This window comes from Cryphonectria parasitica, assembly GCF_011745365.1.
Source record: "Cryphonectria parasitica EP155 unplaced genomic scaffold M406scaffold_5, whole genome shotgun sequence".
Taxonomy (NCBI): domain Eukaryota; kingdom Fungi; phylum Ascomycota; class Sordariomycetes; order Diaporthales; family Cryphonectriaceae; genus Cryphonectria; species Cryphonectria parasitica.
In genome coordinates this window covers 1118221-1136813 of record NW_024468913.1, presented here as the reverse complement: position 1 = coordinate 1136813, position 18593 = coordinate 1118221, and the positions used below count along the sequence as shown (strand labels likewise).

Sequence of the window (18593 nt, the reverse complement as noted above, 5' to 3'; positions counted from 1 at the left end):
GAACGAGCTGCGAGAAAAAAACGCGTAAATGACGGGCGGCGCGGTGCCAGGGCCCTGTACCGTGGAGGGAGACGCGCTGCAGGTCGCGTTTAATGGGATTCTGAGCCCCACCTTCAGTTAGCTCTCTACAGTGGACATGGTTTAGCTCCCGTATATTGCACATTTAGTCTTCACCAAAGCGCGGCCGAGCATCGATCCAACGACCGTCCCAACACGAACCTTGGAGAAGAGGAGACTTGGGCATCGAATAGAAGTCCTATGCTTTATGTCCCCGAGTTTTCTGTTGTTGAAGTTCTGTCTGCTGCTCTGAGAGCTCTGAGAGGTCATTGCCTCTTGTGCGCCACAACCAATTCGTTCATACCCACTCTAGTGCAGGGTCCCTCTGGAAAGATCCGCAGACGCGCTGCCTAGAAGTCCAACCGCCTCGACGCGTCCTCGACATTCCCACCATCGTGCTCGCGACGGCTGCTGGTGTCTCGGCCATGGTCAGCTTCCTCAACATAACCACATCGTCAACGTAGACCTTGGGTCTTCGAGATCAGGCGTGCCTCTCGTCGGGGCAGACACGCGAACCCTCTCAACCTCGACCCCGACCCGACCCTACCACCCGCCGCCATGGGGTCGGCAGAAGACGATCACCACTGCAGTCTTCTTGAATCGTTACCAGCTCGACCCCCGACTCCCCCCAGGGAGACGGCCAGCCATGACCTCGACGTCCTCTCCAAGCACTTAATTGCTCCACAGCAGCTGCTCAGCCATCCGCGAAGTTTACAGACGCCCCCCGGTGTGCTGTCTCCCACCACTTCGTCTGGAGACTCGACGGCACGGAGGAAACGAGTTGGGTTCTCTTCCCAGGCCCAATACCAGGATCCTCCAATATACACCGACCCCCCTTCAAGGAGACAGCAGCAGACGCCCCTATCGCTCCCGTCCAGCAGCTCCAGACCCGTCAAGAGCATATTGAAGCAGACTGCTGTGCCAAATAGGCTTGGTCCCGCAAATGGGGTGTATCTGGATATCGACAAGCCGGGCCAGGTCAATATTGCAGCTATGCTCGAGTCCACCCTCCAACAGCTCGCTGGAGCTGATAGGGAGTCTAAAGTCGACGCCTACATCATGCTCTTTCGTGCGCTGAAGGCATCCAGTAACCTCCCCGACCGGATCGCCCTCCAGGAGAAGATGGGACTCTTCATGCAGTTCATCCAGCGAGATTTATCTTACAGGACCCCGACTGGTACTGTTGACATTCCCATGGTGACCTCCGCCCTGAAGCTCCTCCACACGTTCCTACATTTTCCCGGCATCGCGTCAAGTATTCCCGTTGAGTTTGGCATGTTTTTCGTGGAACACTGCGTGCGGTCCTTTGAGGACGAGCAGGCTCCGAAAGAGGTCGTCAGACACCTCATGCAAGCATTGTATCTGCAGAACTTCTCTCTTGAAGTTATGAGTCTCGAGAGGGTCGGCCGTCTTGTCACTGCCTTGCATAACATCGAAAATCACCTGTCTAGAAAGAGCATCATTCAAAGTAGGATTCACGTCTATGAGAAGCTGGTTCCCCAGTGTCCGCAGCAGATGGCGGCACACTCGGACTGGCTGCAGGATCTCTTCACAGACATGTTGAGCAGTGCTGGTGAGATACGCTCAGCCGCCGCAAGACTGGGCCTCGACGCTGCTTTCACCCTCAATAAAGATAAGAGACTAGTCGGCCGGGTCCTGGACCTTCTCAATCTGAGTCTTGAAGACAAAAAATACGTCGAGCACATTATCGAGCGTCTGGGATCCATGCTCCAGAACAAGGATGAATCACAGTTCGTTCCGCGAATCTGGAGCGTCATCACCTTGTTCATCCCGAGTCCTGATCAGTGGGATCGTTTCAAGCCTTGGTTAGACATCATCAAGCGTTCCTTCAACCACTCCAACCTCCAGACGAGAAAAGAGGCCAATCTTGCCTGGAGCCGTGTTACGTATCGATTGTTTCTCGATCGCCGCTTGGACCACAAACCCGCTCTCCGCCTCATCCGAGAGCCTCTTCTCTCCCAACTCAGACGCAAGGGTCTTCGTGATTCCGTATTGGGTGCCATCCGCAACTTCTACTACTATGCTCTCAGGCCGGAAATGAACCTGAGAATGTTGAATGAGGTATGGGAAATGGGCGTCACACCACTTCTGCAGCGTCTCATCAACAGTGAGCAGGGAGACAAAGCGAACATGACACAGGCTGCCGCCATTTTGACCGGCTTGCTCGACTGTAAGACGAGGAGAGTGTGGAGGGAAGACCGCATCAAAGACCCCATGCTGGTCAAGGACGACGAGCTGCCTGCCATTGAGTCGAAATGGATCAGGGCCAATCCACACCACATTTTTGAGCTCGTCGGCCCAATTTTGGCACATGGGTTCGCCGGCATTTCAGTAGCTGGTAGCCCATTCCGGGACTTGTGGCGGGCACTTGTTCAGTCGGTGGCCTCTGCCTCCACCAAAGACGTTAAGCTACACGATGACACTGCGAAGTTTGTCGCGGAAGCCTTCACCTTCCTGTTGGTAGCGTGGAAGCAAGGTCCACGCCCCGGATTCAATGACAAGCCGTGCACCCCCTTGGAGTTTTTGGACAGCACCAGAGATTTCGTCCTTATTCTCGTGGAAGGACTCGGTCTTTTGCCCAATCCCTTCACTGGAATTCATTTCGTCCGAACTAAGGAAGATCAGTTCCTTCCATCGGCGCCGACGCAACGGTCAGTCAAGAGTCATGGCTCGAAGCGTCTGCCTTTGCACCATCTCTTCCTTCTGTTCTGTCACTTGCCGCCCGGCATACCAGACGATAATACGACTATCCAGTTTTTTGATTCTACCTTCGCCCCTTTCTTCACCGGCAAGAATGCGAAGGCACAGGCTGATCTTGCACAAGAGCTATTGCGCCTCCTACCCATGGATGCACACTGTCCATGCGGGACATGGGTCATGTGCGCTACCAAGATGTCTGCACCTCTTGAACGTAGCCAGCATGGCTCTCTGGGTAGCAGTCCTGGGGCGGGGAGTAATACCGGGCTGGAGTACCGTGATATGGTCAAGCTTTTGGAGCGTGGTCTCAAGTCAAGCCCAAATCTTCCCTGGACCCACTGGAATCGGTTCTTCCAGAGGCTCACTTCTCGCCTGAGAGATGAAGTTGGCGATGCTGGTGTCGCGGTCGCTGCGGTTGAACAGCTCGCAGGTACTATTGAGGATATGTCTCTGGATGAGCACGCGGGTGGGATCCAGACACGTCAATTTGACGCAGCAATCGAGATATTGGCTGTTTCCACTCATCCTCGGGACAAGCAGGCCCTTGATGCCGCGAAGAGACGTCTTTGGGGCTCATCAAACGCCGGCGCACGACATCCTTCGTTTGACCCATTTGACAATATGTACAGGCTCCTCGTCAGCGTGCTGGAGAGGGTTTATGGCCACATTAGGTCCTGCGATTTGGATCGAGTCACAAAGCTCTTGAGTGGGGTGGAAAGCTTCTTTGAGCGCGCTCATCCTCAGCTCGAACTTCGAGCTTTGATTGCCATCCAGACAGGCCTCATGTGCTGGCTTGAGGACGAGGACCATCGCATCACCAAAACTGATGTCCCTGGTGTGCCTGAGGCAGTAAGTCACTCAACATGATCTCAAGCTGCTGGAATATTACTAACATTGTCTAGGTGCGGTCACTCTGGCAAAGGCTTTGCAAGATTCTTGCTCAAACAAGTGCGGACAACCTGCACCTAGCCACCATCGAGCCGCTATTCTGCGCTGCGTTCCGCAGTACTCATCGTGAGATAATTCGCTTTACGGCAGAGGCGTGGAATCGAATTTATGAAGACAGAGAGCAAATTGACTATCCCGAAGCCCTCAAGACAGTGCTTGCATCACTAGGTTCCGCTGTCGAAATTACCCGCCCTGGATTGGAGATACCCGACGCCGAGGAGATCCGCCATAACTTTATCGAATCTCAAGACGAGATCGACACCCTGTCCGTAACGCCTCTCAGAAACCTACAGCCGATACCTCAGCCTCGCCCTTCTGCATCCCGCCCTTCTCCCGCTCAGGTCTTGAACGATGCAACCGAAATATTCAACGGCAAAGAGCAAATAACGCCCGAAGCTAGGACCAAGTCTAAAGGACACACCCCGAAGCCGAAGCTCCGTCATGAGGACTCCCAGCTACAATTTGCTGCTATCGAGTTCTCGCCCATTATGATCGCCCAGGAATCTCAATTACTCACGGACCGACAGCAGGAAATCCGGGAGAGACAACAGGAGACTGCTGCCATGTTCCCGGAGATACGGTCTAGCCCAACTGAGAAGACGAAGAAGGCACAATCAGCCAATGTGCAACAGCCCTCTGTGTGCACGGAATCACTTCGCGCACTGACCCCGGAACGTGAAGGAGACTATGAAGATTGTCTCACCTCAACTCCAACACCACGGCGAGGGCGGCCTATATCACTTCCGGTTCACGACCAGGAAATGACCGATCCGCCGTCCTCGCCGCCTGAGCCAAGAACGTATCGCCTCCTCGCCGAACTCAAGTCGCAAGCGACAAGCAACAAGTCCCTGGTAGACTGGCAATTTTCATCATCCCCTGTTTCTGGGTCTCCCAACCTAGCTCTGCAGGCTGCATCGGCCTCGCAATCCATGGAACTAGACGAAGTCGACGAGGAGCTGCGGCTAGATGACGAAACTCCTTTGGTTCAAAATGACGAGGATGTCCACGTGGAACAGGAGACCGGCACGTCCTCACAGCCCGAGGTTGATACAGAGATCATTGAGGAGACCATTCTCTTTGATCCCACCGAGGAAATGGTTGTGCCAGCGGCAGCACCAGTGTCAACTACCATCAACGAAACTCAGTCCACTCCATCCGGGCGACGACTGCGATCCAGTGCCATTGAAATCACCCCTAAGTCCGACAACGATGAGTTTGTGGATGCGCCTAGTAGTCCTTTGCCGCCCACGCCCAGCCAGAGAGTCACCAGGCAAAGCCATTTGTCTGCCAGTGTGCGGCATCCGTCTCGCCAAACCGCCAACAGTCAGTTATTTGACGTCAGTCCCTCTTTCGAGAATGGTATGAGAAATCTTGGGACTGGTCGGATCGAGATTCCGTTACGAAGCTCGCAATCGAGCTCACCCAAGAGGAGAGAGTATAAAGCTTACAGCGATATACTTTCCGAATCACCTGAGCAGGCTCTCGATAGTATCGAGGTGGCTGGCGCAGAGTCTAACAAACCGAGACGTGGACGCTCGAAGAAGACCCAACGTGCTGCCTTGGCCTCTCAAAATTCTCAGCCAACTCAGTCTTCGCAGCCACCACTCAACATCCAGGCTCCGCAAGGTCCACACATAAACAACAGCCTGTACACTCCAATTCACCAGCTTACGGTATCCGAGTCACTGGACAGCTTTGAGAACGTCTCCCCGGGCAACGGAAAATGGCTGAGGAAACGCAGACGATCAGCCTCGTCTTCGGTATACAGCAGCGGTGGCGGCAAGAAAGCCCGACATGATAATCATGTCGTTCAGGATGATCAACAAGAGGTGCCTGATAGCCAACCTGCTGCTGCTGCTGCTGCTGCTGTCAAAGAGGGTAAGTCAGAATCGTACAACACGTCAGTTTGCAACGAGTCATGAATGCTAACGGGGGCTGCATAGATCACCGTGTACAATTGCAAACAGCTGAGGAGCTTCATGCAAACGAAGTGTCTTTGGTATCAAATGATGGCAGCTCTCCCATTCGGCACGAGGTTTCTGAGGAACCTCCAGCAACGGAGGGGCCCGTCCAGGAAACCCAGCCGCAAAGCACGGCCAATTCCGACCAGCCAGATGAGCCCATGGGGGATGCAGACGAGCAGACAGATGACGAAGAGGCTATACACTCACAACTTACGAGAGAAGAACACCAGGCATCCGGCGGAGAAGAGTCTCCAATAGCCTCTCGTGCAATCTCACCTGCTATGTCGATTCAGCCCGCAGAGGTCATTGAACAAGAGGCCCCCCAGGGTGTCACAAACATCGATGAGCCAAACGCAGAGTCTGGGTCAAGCACGTTCGACAGCCTTATGAATCAGTTCAAGAACGGACTTGAGACACTCCGGTCAGTAGGTCTCACGAGAGAACAGTTCTACCAGGCAGAGAATGTGTTTTTCGAGATGAGGAACGAGCTGCTCGAGGCAGAGCGGCGTGGTAGGAGATGAAGTGGTTGTTCGCGTGGTGTAACGCCGCAAAGTATAGCCTGGTCTGTACTTTGCCTCGTGCATGGCGACCATGTGTGTATGTGTGTTTGGAGTATGCAAATGAACGTGCGGACTAGGATATGTAGTTCATAATAATGATACCATCAAGACCATGCTATCCGTTCCTGAATGCAACCTGTTTCCCTGCTGCTGAAGAGCGAATCCCTCAAGGTCAAGGGGTATGCAACGTACTTACAACTCGAAGCTATAGAACGGCTTTCTGATTTACCATTTGGGTCACCCAGGTGCCGCTAAGACTCCGGCAGCCGATCCAAATGAATGACCATTTGGAACATTGAAGTTCGGGGAAGGGGATCAGCAACCATGAATGGCCCCTGAAAAAAAGAAGAAGAAAAAACAACTAGTCCAGTACCCCCATGACGAGCAATGATGGTGACGACAGCAATCGCTTTGGCAGCCGTGGCGCTGATCAGGCTTCCAACGGCCACTGTTACTTGACATACGTAGATTATAGAACGTGGATCGTAGAAAGTGACAAGTAAAGGTAGAATCTACGGCCTAGACGCATACACATAAATAGGCAGCTGAAACTAAGGCAGAGTTTTTCGACAGACTTCACCCCGGGTAATAAGCAGGAAGAAACCATATATAAGAGACTTAGAATCACTCACGCAGCCTAAATACCAGGGAAAGCATCAATGATGCTTTATCCAAAAACAAAATTGCAGACCACAAGCACCCAACCCGGTGAAACATGTCTACGAAGTGACTTTAACAGACCATTTCTCTGCCGTAAACTCGAGCTTGCCTTCCGCCTCTAGCTCGGCAGGATTCATTAATACCCTGATGCCAACAGGCTGTTTTTGAATCTCGAACACACAGAAGATTACGTATACTGCTTCCGTCTGATTCCTGTGGGTGTGCATCTGGCATAGGAAAGTCAGTCTCCAATGAAGTTTCATCCCAATATCACACAGAATCGTAGGCGAGGGGGGGTTTTGGGAGCAGCTGGGAAAGGGCCACTCACTCGTCGGTACTGCGCCTGGCTCATGTAGAAAGGCGTGCTGCACAGCCCCGTCGTCGTCTCTACCTCAAGGTAGTACATTGGCTTCCTTTCTCGCCAAAGCGCTCCTTCGAGGTGGCCACTGTCGATGAGCAGCTTTGTCAATGCCCCTTGTGTTCGTAGCTGTCTCCATGTGACTCCAGCGATGAATGCCAGCGTACTCGGGGTGAACTTTGACGTAGTGCCGGATTGTGCTCTGCCACTGAGCGAGGGAGAAGTTCGGTAGAGAGAGGGACTTCAGCAGTTCGAATACCTGAAGCGAGGATACCATGTTAGTCAACATCACATTGTTTCTCGCAACAGGCCGATTATTAGCTTAAATCGGGCCAGTGAAGACCTACGCAAAGCTCTCCTGCTGCACCAATCTTTATATCACGCTCGAGTGAAGAAGAATATTCAAATTCGTAATCACCGTAGCTGGTCCTAGAGTCACCGGAAAGAGGTAGAGCTGAGAGCATTCCAGACATGTCGAACGAGTCTCCCCTGTTAAATCGTGCCGCCCGTGCAGCAGAGACGACCCGGCAGAGAAGATCTCGATAATGGTCTTGTCTTGGAATCTCGTGTGGAATTAGGTCTAAATCCTCGTAACCGGGACTTTGAGCACTATTGAACGCGGTTAACGGCTGCTTTTGAAGGTAATATTAGAGTGGAATGCCATGCAGACTGACCTGGCTAGTTTGCCAATGGATCCAGAGCTGCGTAAACCAGACGTTGCATGTATCGAAGTCCGATCCAACAGCGGGTTCAAGAATTCATCATCATACTCATCCTCACCACTCTCCGATTCTGTGCTCTCATACATATCCTCTACGTCGGCATTAGCAATACCGTCTTCTTCTAGTATTAGCTCATAGAGCGATCGCTCGGTGATATTCAGAATTTTCTGGATGGCGAATTGGCCTCTCAAGGCAAGCTCGTCGGGGATCCGCATGCTTGCATCTAGTAGCAGCCAGTCAAATAGACGGGGACCGAGTTTTGAGAGGTACACCAGATGCTGACTCTTCCTGTCCCGGGAGATGAATATCTCGAGCTGGGCTCCTCGTTCTCGGATATGAAGATCGCTGTGCTCCTTGACGTGTTTATGAACTTCCCCGTCTTGTGAGAGGGTCAATTCACAAGTTATCTCGTTCGTCTCATAAACCTGTGCATTGCGCAGCATTTCGTAGAGCGGGGTGTTGGAGTTGTGCAACCTGGGGCTGCCGTAATGACAGGCGATTCTGTGAGGCAATCCAAGTAATTAATATACAGCGTAGTAGCTCAAGAGAGACTCGGGACTGTACCGATAGAGAGCGTGTGCCTTCGGGCTGATCTTGCGTTCCTGACGCCGCGTGGGTTCTTTGGTCTGGCCATTAACCGTTGTGACCTCTTTGACCATGACCGACATGTACTTCTTCCCCAGACCGATCCATACAATGAATGGGCCAAGTAGGTGGACTTCATCAAGAGAGAAGTCAAGTGTCTTGACCCGACGCGCAAAGATGCTTTCCAGTGGAGTTGTGTCGACAATGACAAAATCAGCAGCAGTAGAATCAAGGCTGACACTTCCATCAGGGTGCCGGATCGGAATTATTTTAGCTGTACGTAACGCAGTCGCTTTGCGGTAGTCCTTGGGCTCCATCTCTGCAAGAAAGGAGCTCAAAGAAATTATATTATCTTTGACATCGGCAGCAGAACTTTCTTGACTGTCGCCCAACCGGACAAGTTCATCACGGACGATCTCAAAGGTAAGAGTCTTCACCTGAAGAAAGTCGCAGAACATCTTTTCGAGGCCTGCGTAATGCTCGCTCAGGGTAACCTTCCCTTGGATTGGTGCGTTGCTTGACCACAAACAATCACGGAGAGAGTACCAGCGACAACCATCTTCAGTTGGCACACAGATGATGTTTCGCGTGTCAAATATGTCACTGATTTAATTTCATGTTAGAAAAGGGGATATAACTTCTCTTATGGGAATATTGACTGACATCGTAGACCTCTGTTCGACTCCTGTCACGTCCTTGCAGAGGTTGCTGAAATCCTGGTATAAATAGAAGACATTCTTGTCGTAGACCTCGTTGTAGCGGTTCAGCTCGACTAACTCGATCACTATCTCGTTCAACCCGCAGTCTTCGATCTCAAGCACAACACGGAACAGTGTTTCCACATTGCGCAACTCGACTGGCATGTTGGCATATGCTTCCGTGTAACGAGCACAAAGGGGCTTCGCGGTGACCATAGTATGCAATCCCTTCCAGAGGCAGTCGTTCATCGAAGCCCACGAAGGTGAAGATCCGGAGTATGCCGGTACGTAGATTGGCGCCTCTTCGAAAAAATTCCTGGTCCGAATTAGTAGAGACACTTATTGTCCGGGGAAGAGAAAAACAAACCTGATCTTGGTCTTAGCCACGGGTTTCGCTGCCGACTCTGTGTATTTTGCGTAGATCACGTTATATAGACGAAAGACACAATCACCAAGTTGCACTGCCAATCCGCCAAGGTGGCTCAAAATAGCCAAATAGAAGTCCAGATCCTCTGTGACATTGACACCGACTAAGCGGTCAAGGAAGGACCAGTGCATCTGATCGTAGGTCTCCCTCGTAAGATGATCGTCGATTTTGAGGAAGGGAAAGACCTCACCCTCGGGTAAGTATTGCTCACACTTTTGTTGCAGGTCGAGGAGCGGGACATAGGTCTTCGATAGAGAAACATGCGTTTACCTTCACAAAGAACCTCGATATGTTTGCATTCTTCCCTCACAATATCCCAGATATTCACATCCTCCCCCTCAGAAAGATATGTTTTTCGTAGAAGCCCCAAAAATCGCTCTGGCCGATGCTTTGCAACATAAATGCATTCAGCAGAGAGGCCATTGGTTGATGTGTCGATCAGCCTCGGTGTGGTTCGCAGCCCTGCATGAACCTCCAACCAGGCAACCCACTCAGGTGACTTAGCATGTGGTTTGTCGGGGGGGGGGGGGGGGTATCCATGAAGTACTGGTGCAGAAACCTCGCAGACATCCCTGGCGCCCCGTTTCCTGGCTCAGTTCCAGCCTCCGTTGCTGTGAGAAGCTCCTGTGCCCCGTAACAGTCATCGTCCGGGACATACAGAGGCTCTCTCTGCTCAGGATTCCATAACCCTAGTCGTTGATCGGAGAGTACTAGTGCATCCCGAAGCCGCCCGGAGTTCAGGTGATTTGTGAGATAAGAAATTCTAGCTGCGTGAACAAGACCGAAGCAGGAATTATGAGTGGTGTCAATCTAGGAATTCTCAGTGTTCGATGTCGATCCAGAATTTTGCCGCGCACCATCTTTGGATCGGCCACACAAACACCCATTTCTTTGAAAAATTCGACACGTGCCGGGTTTCGCGATGATTTGATTTCCACGACCCGCAGAGCAAGACTTCGGGGAATGACAAACCCCCCTTCGGTCTCGCCAAGATAGATCTTGTCACTGATATTTGACGAGATCCAGGTGACACTAGACCCGGTTCGCTCGGGAATCAGTCCCATATTGCGCAGCTCCAGATTCTGGTCGCTTGTGTTCACCTCAATCAATCTCAGTAACAGTTTCGCTGTCTTGGTGTGCCAATCCTCATCTGTCTCTTCACATCTCATGCGAGATCCTGGTCGTCTCAGATCCTGCTCAATCATTCTCAAGAACACAGTACTGTCGGGTAGCCTCAACCCAAAGTTCTGGAGAATCTTGATGTCGCTAGCGAGATGCTTATTGGACAACCATATCTCAGGCTTGAGATCATTGAACAAAGGCTCTCCTTTGCTATCACATTGTGCTGGGTGAAGGATTCGGAGTTCGTTGATCTTACGGAGGCCACGCTCACTCCTCGGTAGCATTGTTGATACTTCACCGAGTTTCAGCCGTATCGCGTTAACGAGGCCCAACCAGAATTTGTCGTGGGTGAATTAATCCTTGTCTGGTAAGAATATCATCCAGGTATATCGAAGATTCGAATCGGAGCAGAATTCCGAAACGGCTTAGGTGAACGCAGCACTGACGCCGTCAAGAATGCCTCGATTCCTCGCAGACGTGACAACGATATCCTGCCTATTACCTTGCGTCACGAAGTCACTTTGTATGAGGAACTGGAAGAGTAGGAGGTAGTTAGCATTGATGGGTTAGGGGCAAGTAAAGCATTGTGTACTTGAAGTCGTAGACATGTTCCTCGGGGCCCAGGTTAAAGTCAAAAACATGGACATAGAGACCCTTGGATGTATGCAGAAGATCAACGCACTAGGGAGAACCCAAAGAGCAACATTCTGCTCCATTCCTAAGACCACGCTGCGAAGTCGTCTCATAGACTGACATAAACAATCCATTGAAAATGAAACCTCAAACAGAGGAATTGAGACATATCATGGAGACAGGTGGCACTCTTACCGAAAAGCCCATATACCTCATTGGCAGAAATCCATAGACATCTTGAGGCTTGACTATAAATGCCTTGCTATCCGCTGATAGAGAAAATGCAAGTATCACTTCGGCACTGGCGTAGGCTCGCGCCTGCTTTTCTGTCTCCGATTAGGTTCGATTCTCATTTTCTGCCAAGTTGTGCACGGTACGCTGAGTGACATGATAAGTTTGACAAGTCGTTTCGGTTTTTTTTTTTTCTCTCTTCGTGACTGTCTTGGTCAATATTGTTCTGTTGGCATTTATCTTCGAGGCCGAGAAGCTGGTGGAGGTCTGAAGCACATCATTGCTGTCGAAGAACGAGATACGGATCACCTCTAGGTTTCGCATGAAGAGGAGCATACTTTCTTGCAAGTCGTTGAACTGCTCGCGCATCGTCTGGCGCTGCGATGCTAAAGCGGCGGGATCACCTGTAGCATGGAGAAGAAGTGTCATTCTTGTCATGTGTTGAGACAATTGTTCCATAGGTTCCTCCCAGACGGGCGTGATCATGCCCAGACCAGAATCTCCGCTGTGGTGCCTGAAGTAGAATGAGTAGGGGCCAGATTGGATGTGGACTTCATACGCCGCCATGAAAATAGATTTGAAGCCAATACCGTTTTCGCCGATGTAGCCTTGAGCACCTGTTTTAGAGCTATGGCCGACGTTGCAGATTGCTTCCAAATTGTCCCTATTGAACCCGTCCTCGTTGCATTCAATAATGACACGATCCTCGTGGACTTCGAATGCGACGTAGGGCTGATGACCCTGTGCTCGAGCATTGGTGTAATGGTTATCCTCGGCATTCTGCAACAGCTCAAACACGAATCGTGCGTTGCTTGTGTACAGATTCTTGGCCACCCTTCGCGTGATCTCCATTAATAAATAATCGGACTACGCTGACTTCTTGGCATTGGGGCACGCCTACGTCCTTACTCAAGTACTTAAGTACTTGGTAGGCAGGCGCCAGAAAGGCTTGTCGACTTACGTTGATATAGATGACGCAGCGGCATTGGCTAAGCTTCTGTAGCTTTGACGAATTTCTTCCCTGGCTTTAGCACTGATCTTATCAAGCTCTTGCCAGGTTTCATCGTCGATGTGGCCGTGCTTCTCTGCGATTGCGTTGACCAACTCCCGCGCCTGCGCAACTGTGACGCCGTCCTTCTCCAGAGGCACCCAAGGGACAGACATTCTTGCTGCAAGTGGGCAACAAAGGTAATCAGAAGCCAGTGAATGCCTTATGTTGGTCAGGCTGAGTTCTGTAAAGACACACTGGATGGACAACAGGCAAGGTGCGTGGGACAAGACTTTGAGTAACATCCTTTAGAACAAGGCCACAGTTGAGAGAGGATGTGAGTGACTTGGCGTGATCTATTGTCTTTAGAAGGTGATTCTGATTGCCGCCCACAGCTCAGCTGTGCCCTAGCCCTTGTATGCGTGCGGGGGCGGAAGGCTGTGAACATCACATCACGGATGTGAATACCCAACCAGGGTATGCTGAGTTTCCAAGCGCCCATATTAGACTGTACTTCCTTATCACCCACGACTCAAATCTAGTCAAGACAGGCTGGAGGGACCAGCTGAAATTGCGAGAACTAGGCAAAACAAGGGGCTGCGCAGATGGCGGCAAAGAAAACTGAGAAAATTACTAAGCCTTCCTTCAGTTCGTCGAAGTATAAATGAAACTTGCTTCCAAATCGCATGTATTATACCAGCAGACCATTGCAACTGAGAAAAGTCTACTGCGAATTAGTCAGGCTTCACACGAAATACTGTTGGTATATTTGATAGTAGAGGGCTCTAATCTGCTTACTTCATCATTGTCCCTCAGGGCGCTAATGGAGACTGAGGTTCATTGCTGCAATGTGATTGGCTATGCTCCCAGTTGTATACTACTTCAGGAAGGTAGGCAACATTTCGCGGCCTGCGCCACTGAGACTAAGAGCCAACTGCAGAAAATGTCCTGGATAATTGTCGCATGTAAATGTAGTGCCCCCCAACCGCTGAATCAAGTAGACAATCAGTGTTTAGAGGACGAACATCCGAGCCGCCCAAGTCAAGGCTTCAAATATCGCTCTGATCCTCTCCTCTTCCTTTTTTCATCTAAGTGTGTAGGTTTTACTCTTCTCGTGGAGGCGGGCTGCTTGTTTCTTTCTCGGACATGTTGAGGACTTTAAAAGTACGAGATCAACTGCTGAAAAGTACGTCGAGCGTTTACAGCATTCATTCGGCTCAGAATCGGAGGCAAGTGAATATGCTGCTTGGAAGGTGGGCCGGGGTACGGCCATATCGGGCCGGAGGCTCTGAGATAGTAATCAGGTCGACTGTGGCCATTTCCTGGCCAGCACCAATACGCCATTCTGCCAACATGTGCCGACTAGGACAGCCCAAACCTTATGTTCCTGCATGCTCAAATCCGGGTCCAGACTTTCCAGCTCAATCACCCTGTGAGATCCGTGTTGCATGATGCTGAGAGCCAAAAATTTGATGTTTGCGCTTGTGAAGACTGTTTGCAGAGATTGTGGCAAGCTTCATCGGCACGCCCGGGCAACTGCTAATCAACCATAAGTTAGAAACCATTTTGGGCGGTATATTTATATTTACTAGCAATGCAGTCAAACCGTCACAAAGGCGCGCGCCTTGGCAGTGGTGGTATAAGTATATATACAACCATGCCTCAAAATATTCCTCTCTTTTTAGTGAGGGTGTTAAGGGCAGTTAGTTCCTTGCTCTGTTTCTGAAGGATGGGAAACCTAATGCAAGGCTGTCAACACCGCAGATGATTGCAACATCATGATTACATATGCCCCGCATCCTCATGAGGAATTCGGTAGCAGGATGGAGCGGTGAGATCTGATCTGGTAATTGCCACTGGCCGTGTGTAGGCTATGAGCGTGCCAAACGTAGCTATTTTTATACGCCCTGGGGTCATCGTTGGGATTTGACTTGTTTCACCAGTGCGTGGTAAGCGGCCCTTCCTGGTTAGCCTTCTAGGGGACATCCGTGCTCCCCTCTCGGCACGCGCTAGGATGGTGAGGCAGCTTGGGTACCAGACAAGGGGGGTCTGGTGTTTTACCCCGCCATGACATCTTCAGGCGGGCAGCTCCCACTGGTCCCTCAGCCCCTCAGCAGATACAGACTATAGGCTAAAGCCACGGTAGCTTAGAGGATCACGACAGGGGACCAAGCTGCTGCGACATAAAGCCAAAACAGTAAGCTTTGGGACACGCCACTGCCGCGATTACCACAACTTACAGTAGCAGTACCAGACCACCACCACCACCTCCTCCTTTACTATCACAACCACCACCACCTCCTCCTCCTTTACTATCACAACCACCACCACCATCACCGCCAACGCGAACGCCACCCCTCTCCTACCTACTCAACATCCCAGAACTGTCATCACTACTAGACGTGTCTCCTCCACGTCCTGTTCCTCTCCTCTCCTCTCCTCTGATACTTCACGCCCACACTCGCCTTCCTTCCCTTGCCGGCTAGGAATCAAGTTGCAGCTCTCCCCCTCTCAAAGAAGGAAGGAAGGGAAAAAAAAAAAGCAAACATGGTCGACCGCCCCAACAAGCCGTCGGCGCTGGCCTCGACCCCGCAGCAGCCCATCCCCCAGGCCTCGGTCAACATTGACAATGACACTGGTCGTGTGTCCGCCCAGCTGCCCACCGGCGAGAGTGTTGAGGTGCTGTTGCACGGCGCCACCGTGATCAGCTGGAAGGACGCAAGTGGCAACGAGAAGCTCTGGCTGAGCGAGAAGGCCGTGCTGGACGGCAGCAAGGCCGTCCGCGGTGGCATCCCCTTGGTGTTTCCCGTAAGATTGATTGGATTTACTCCTTCCTGCCTTCCATGTCGAGCCCTGGGAGGAGGGTGGCTCGTTGAGGAGATGTCCTTGAAGTATCCTGTCTTTCTTGTTCTGACGAATGGGCTGTGTACCGTTACAGGTCTTTGGCACGGCACCCGACCACGCAGCAACGTCCAAACTGCCCCAGCACGGCTTCGCGCGCACATCGCGGTGGGAGCTCCTGGGCAAGTCCACCTCTGAGTCCAAGCAGTCTGACGGCAGCGCTGCCGACACCAACGTCAAGCTCGACTTCGGTCTGAGCTCGTCCTCGCTAGATGACAAGACCCGGGCGCTCTGGCCGTACGACTTCGACCTCATCTACAGCGTCACCCTTGAGCGGAGTGGTTTGAATACTTCTATCGTCATCACGAACAAGGCCGACAAGGCCTTTGAGTTTGAGGTGCTGCTGCATACGTATCTGAGGGTCAAGGTATGCTGATATGTCTTTCTCCTGTCCACTCCTTTTATTATATATTCAGATGAATGCAGAGCAGAGGTGGCTTATTGTTTTGGTTCTGTAGGACATTACCCAGGTCGCTGTCGATGGCCTCGACGCATCGCAATACATTGACAAGGTCGATGGCGCTTCCACCAAAACCCAGTCCTCCAGCATCACCATCACAGGTGAGACCGACCGTGTGTACACTCCTGCCCAGGGTCCCAGTGAGCCTGTCATCGTGACCGAGGGCGGAAGCAAGATCTTCTCGGTCGTCCGGGACAACCTGACCGACGTGGTCGTGTGGAATCCCTGGACAGAGAAGGCTGCCGGCATTGGCGACTTCGCACCCAAGGACGGCTTCAAGCAGATGATCTGTGTCGAGGCCGGCAGTGTCAAGGGTTTCCAGACGCTGGAGCCTGGTGACGCATTTGAGGGCGCGCAGACGATCACTGCTCTATGAAGGTTTCAGCAAGGCGCTGGAGGTCTGGAACGGAGTCTCGGGAGGTTATGATATCAGGCAGGGCAATGAGCGAGCTGAGATTTCGTCCAGCAATTGGACTTGATGAGGAGAGCATAGAATTTCGATCCCGCACGCAAAGCTAGGCTAAGCCTTCAATGAAGATTGATAATGATACTTCAGGTGGCAGCAGCAACCATGAACTTTCAACTTTTTTTTCTTCTCCTGCGCCGTCTCTTGTTCTTTTTTGGGCCAGACATAGAGAGAAATCCCCGGTCCAACGCCTCGCCCTATAAATTCAAAACTTCGGTCATGTCCCATCTATATGTACAATGCGTTAACAAGCACGCCAGGCCGCTCACTTAGTGATCTGCCTCGTTTCGGTAGTGATGCGTAATCTCAAACGCCAGCTCCAGAGCCTGCTTCTCGTTCAGGCGCGGGTCACACAGGCTCGTGTAGCGCACGGCCAGGTCGTCCTCGTCCAGCTCCTCGCTGCCGCCGAGACACTCGGTGACGGCATCGCCCGTCAGCTCCAGGTGCACGCCGCCCAGGTAGCTCCCCTGCTCCTTGTGGATGCGCAGGGTCTCCTGCAGCTCGGCAAAGATGTCGCCGAAGCGGCGGGTCTTGACGCCGGTGGCCGTGGACCGGGTGTTGCCGTGCATGGGGTCGCACTGCCAGACGACGGTGCGGGCGTACTCGCTGTCCTCGACAGCGCGGATGTGGGCGGGCAGCAGGTCCTTGACCTTGGCGGCGCCGTACCGCGTGATGAGGGTGATCTTGCCGACCTCGCGGGCCGGGTTCAGGGTGCGCAGCAGCTCGAGCAGGTCGGACGTCGGCGTGGACGGGCCCACCTTGACGCCGATCGGGTTGGCGATGCCCCGGAAGAACTCGACGTGGGCGCCGTCGATCTGTCGCGTGCGGTCGCCGATCCAGAGGAAGTGCGCCGACGTGTCGTAGTACTGGGTCTCGTTCTCGTCCTGGCCCTGGCCCTGGCCGCCGTTGTTGAGCATCGGTGTGGTCGAGGCTCCGCCTCGCTGGGTCTTGGCGCCGCCGTAGATAGCGGCGGACGAGAAGGGCCGCGTCAGCGGCTGTTCATACTCGAGCACCAGGCCTTCATGGCTGGTGAAGAGGTCGACCGTTGAGACGGAGGCGCTGTCGCTGCCCAGGGCACCGATGGTGTTCATGAAGCGCATGCTCGTCTGGAGCGCGTTCACAATGCCGCTGTACTTGTCCTTGAGGCGCGGGTCCTGGACGTGGCCCAGGTCCCAGTCCATGGGCCGGTTCAGGTCGGCGATACCGCTCGATGCGGCGGCACGGCTGTAGTTGAGAGTGGCAGCGGAATAGTGGTACGCCTTGACAAGCCTGGCCGGGTCGAGGGCCCGCTGGTCGATGTCATACGAGTTCAAGATGTCGCCGCGGAAGCTGGGCACGACACGCCCGTCCGCGAGGGTCTCCGTGTCGCTGGAGCGGGGCTTGGCATACTGGCCAGCCATGCGGCCGATGCGGACAACGCGCTTGTCACAGCCAAGAATCAGCACGAGGGACATTTGCAGCAGGAGCTTGATCTTGCTCTCGATGGCGGCCTGGTTGCAGTACTCAAACAGCTCCGCGCAGTCGCCGCCCTGCAGGAGGAAGGCCTCGCCGCGGGCCACGGCGCGGAGCTCCGCCTTGAGCTTGAGGATCTCCTTGGGCGTCACGAGCGGCGGGAGGTTGCTGAGCTCTGCGCCGGCACGGGCTACGGCGGCGGGATCGAGGTCGGGCACCTGCTTGATGGGCTTGGAGCGCCAAGAGTCGGGCGTCCAGGACCCTTTGGATGACGCCATCATGTTGGGTATGTAGTGGCAGGTGAGTGGTCCCGTTTCTCACTGATAGGCTGAGGCTGTAGACAAGCAGCAGAGTAGGGCTTATAAGTGTGAATTGAGTGAGTCAAGTGAGTGTTCGAGTCAGCTGTTTTCTGTTTGTGTATTGTTGCGATACTGCAAAGAATTTCAAACAGTACAACAGGATTCAACCTTAAGGAATGTATTGCACAACAGAATTTCTCAAGACACGGCCAATATCTTTGAGCAGAGAGAGAATGACACAAGTTTTCTCAGAACATATAAATCAAGAGACGAAGAAAGTGAGGGTTGGTCGTGGTGACACATCTTTGTTCAAGCCGAAAAAGTACGGATAGTAACCCTTATCG

The 18593-nt window shown here is 52.6% G+C and overlaps 4 protein-coding genes across 4 annotated transcripts; 2 read left to right on the top strand and 2 right to left on the bottom strand.

Annotated features, from left to right (window-relative positions):
• Positions 1-615: 615 nt before the first annotated feature.
• M406DRAFT_259837 (uncharacterized protein) lies at positions 616-4616 on the top strand (the record flags this gene model as incomplete). The annotated part of the gene is made up of 2 exons (XM_040917323.1): positions 616-3603; positions 3708-4616. Coding segments are annotated over 2 exons (3897 nt in total), but the record flags the coding sequence as incomplete, so codon positions are not given.
• Positions 4617-6966: 2350 nt separating this feature from the next.
• M406DRAFT_330736 (uncharacterized protein) lies at positions 6967-12847 on the bottom strand (the record flags this gene model as incomplete). Its single annotated transcript, XM_040920554.1, has 14 exons — positions 6967-7134; positions 7236-7272; positions 7433-7524; positions 7613-7874; positions 7940-8412; positions 8518-8806; positions 9236-9586; positions 9638-9942; positions 10555-11111; positions 11322-11352; positions 11426-11500; positions 11648-11778; positions 12022-12518; positions 12645-12847. 14 exons carry the CDS (start codon positions 12845-12847, stop codon positions 6967-6969), a joined length of 3471 nt encoding a protein of 1156 aa, XP_040775351.1.
• A 2078-nt stretch (positions 12848-14925) lies between these two features.
• Positions 14926-16635, top strand: M406DRAFT_322584 (galactose mutarotase-like protein). Its single transcript, XM_040919656.1, has 3 exons — positions 14926-15479; positions 15610-15939; positions 16031-16635. The coding sequence occupies exons 1-3, from the start codon at positions 15219-15221 to the stop codon at positions 16406-16408; spliced, it is 969 nt and encodes a 322-aa protein (XP_040775350.1). The 5' UTR covers positions 14926-15218; the 3' UTR covers positions 16409-16635.
• A 132-nt stretch (positions 16636-16767) lies between these two features.
• M406DRAFT_42675 (uncharacterized protein) lies at positions 16768-18231 on the bottom strand (the record flags this gene model as incomplete). Its single annotated transcript, XM_040924201.1, has 1 exon — positions 16768-18231. The coding sequence occupies one exon, from the start codon at positions 18229-18231 to the stop codon at positions 16768-16770; it is 1464 nt and encodes a 487-aa protein (XP_040775349.1).
• Between the last annotated feature and the right edge of the window lie 362 nt (positions 18232-18593).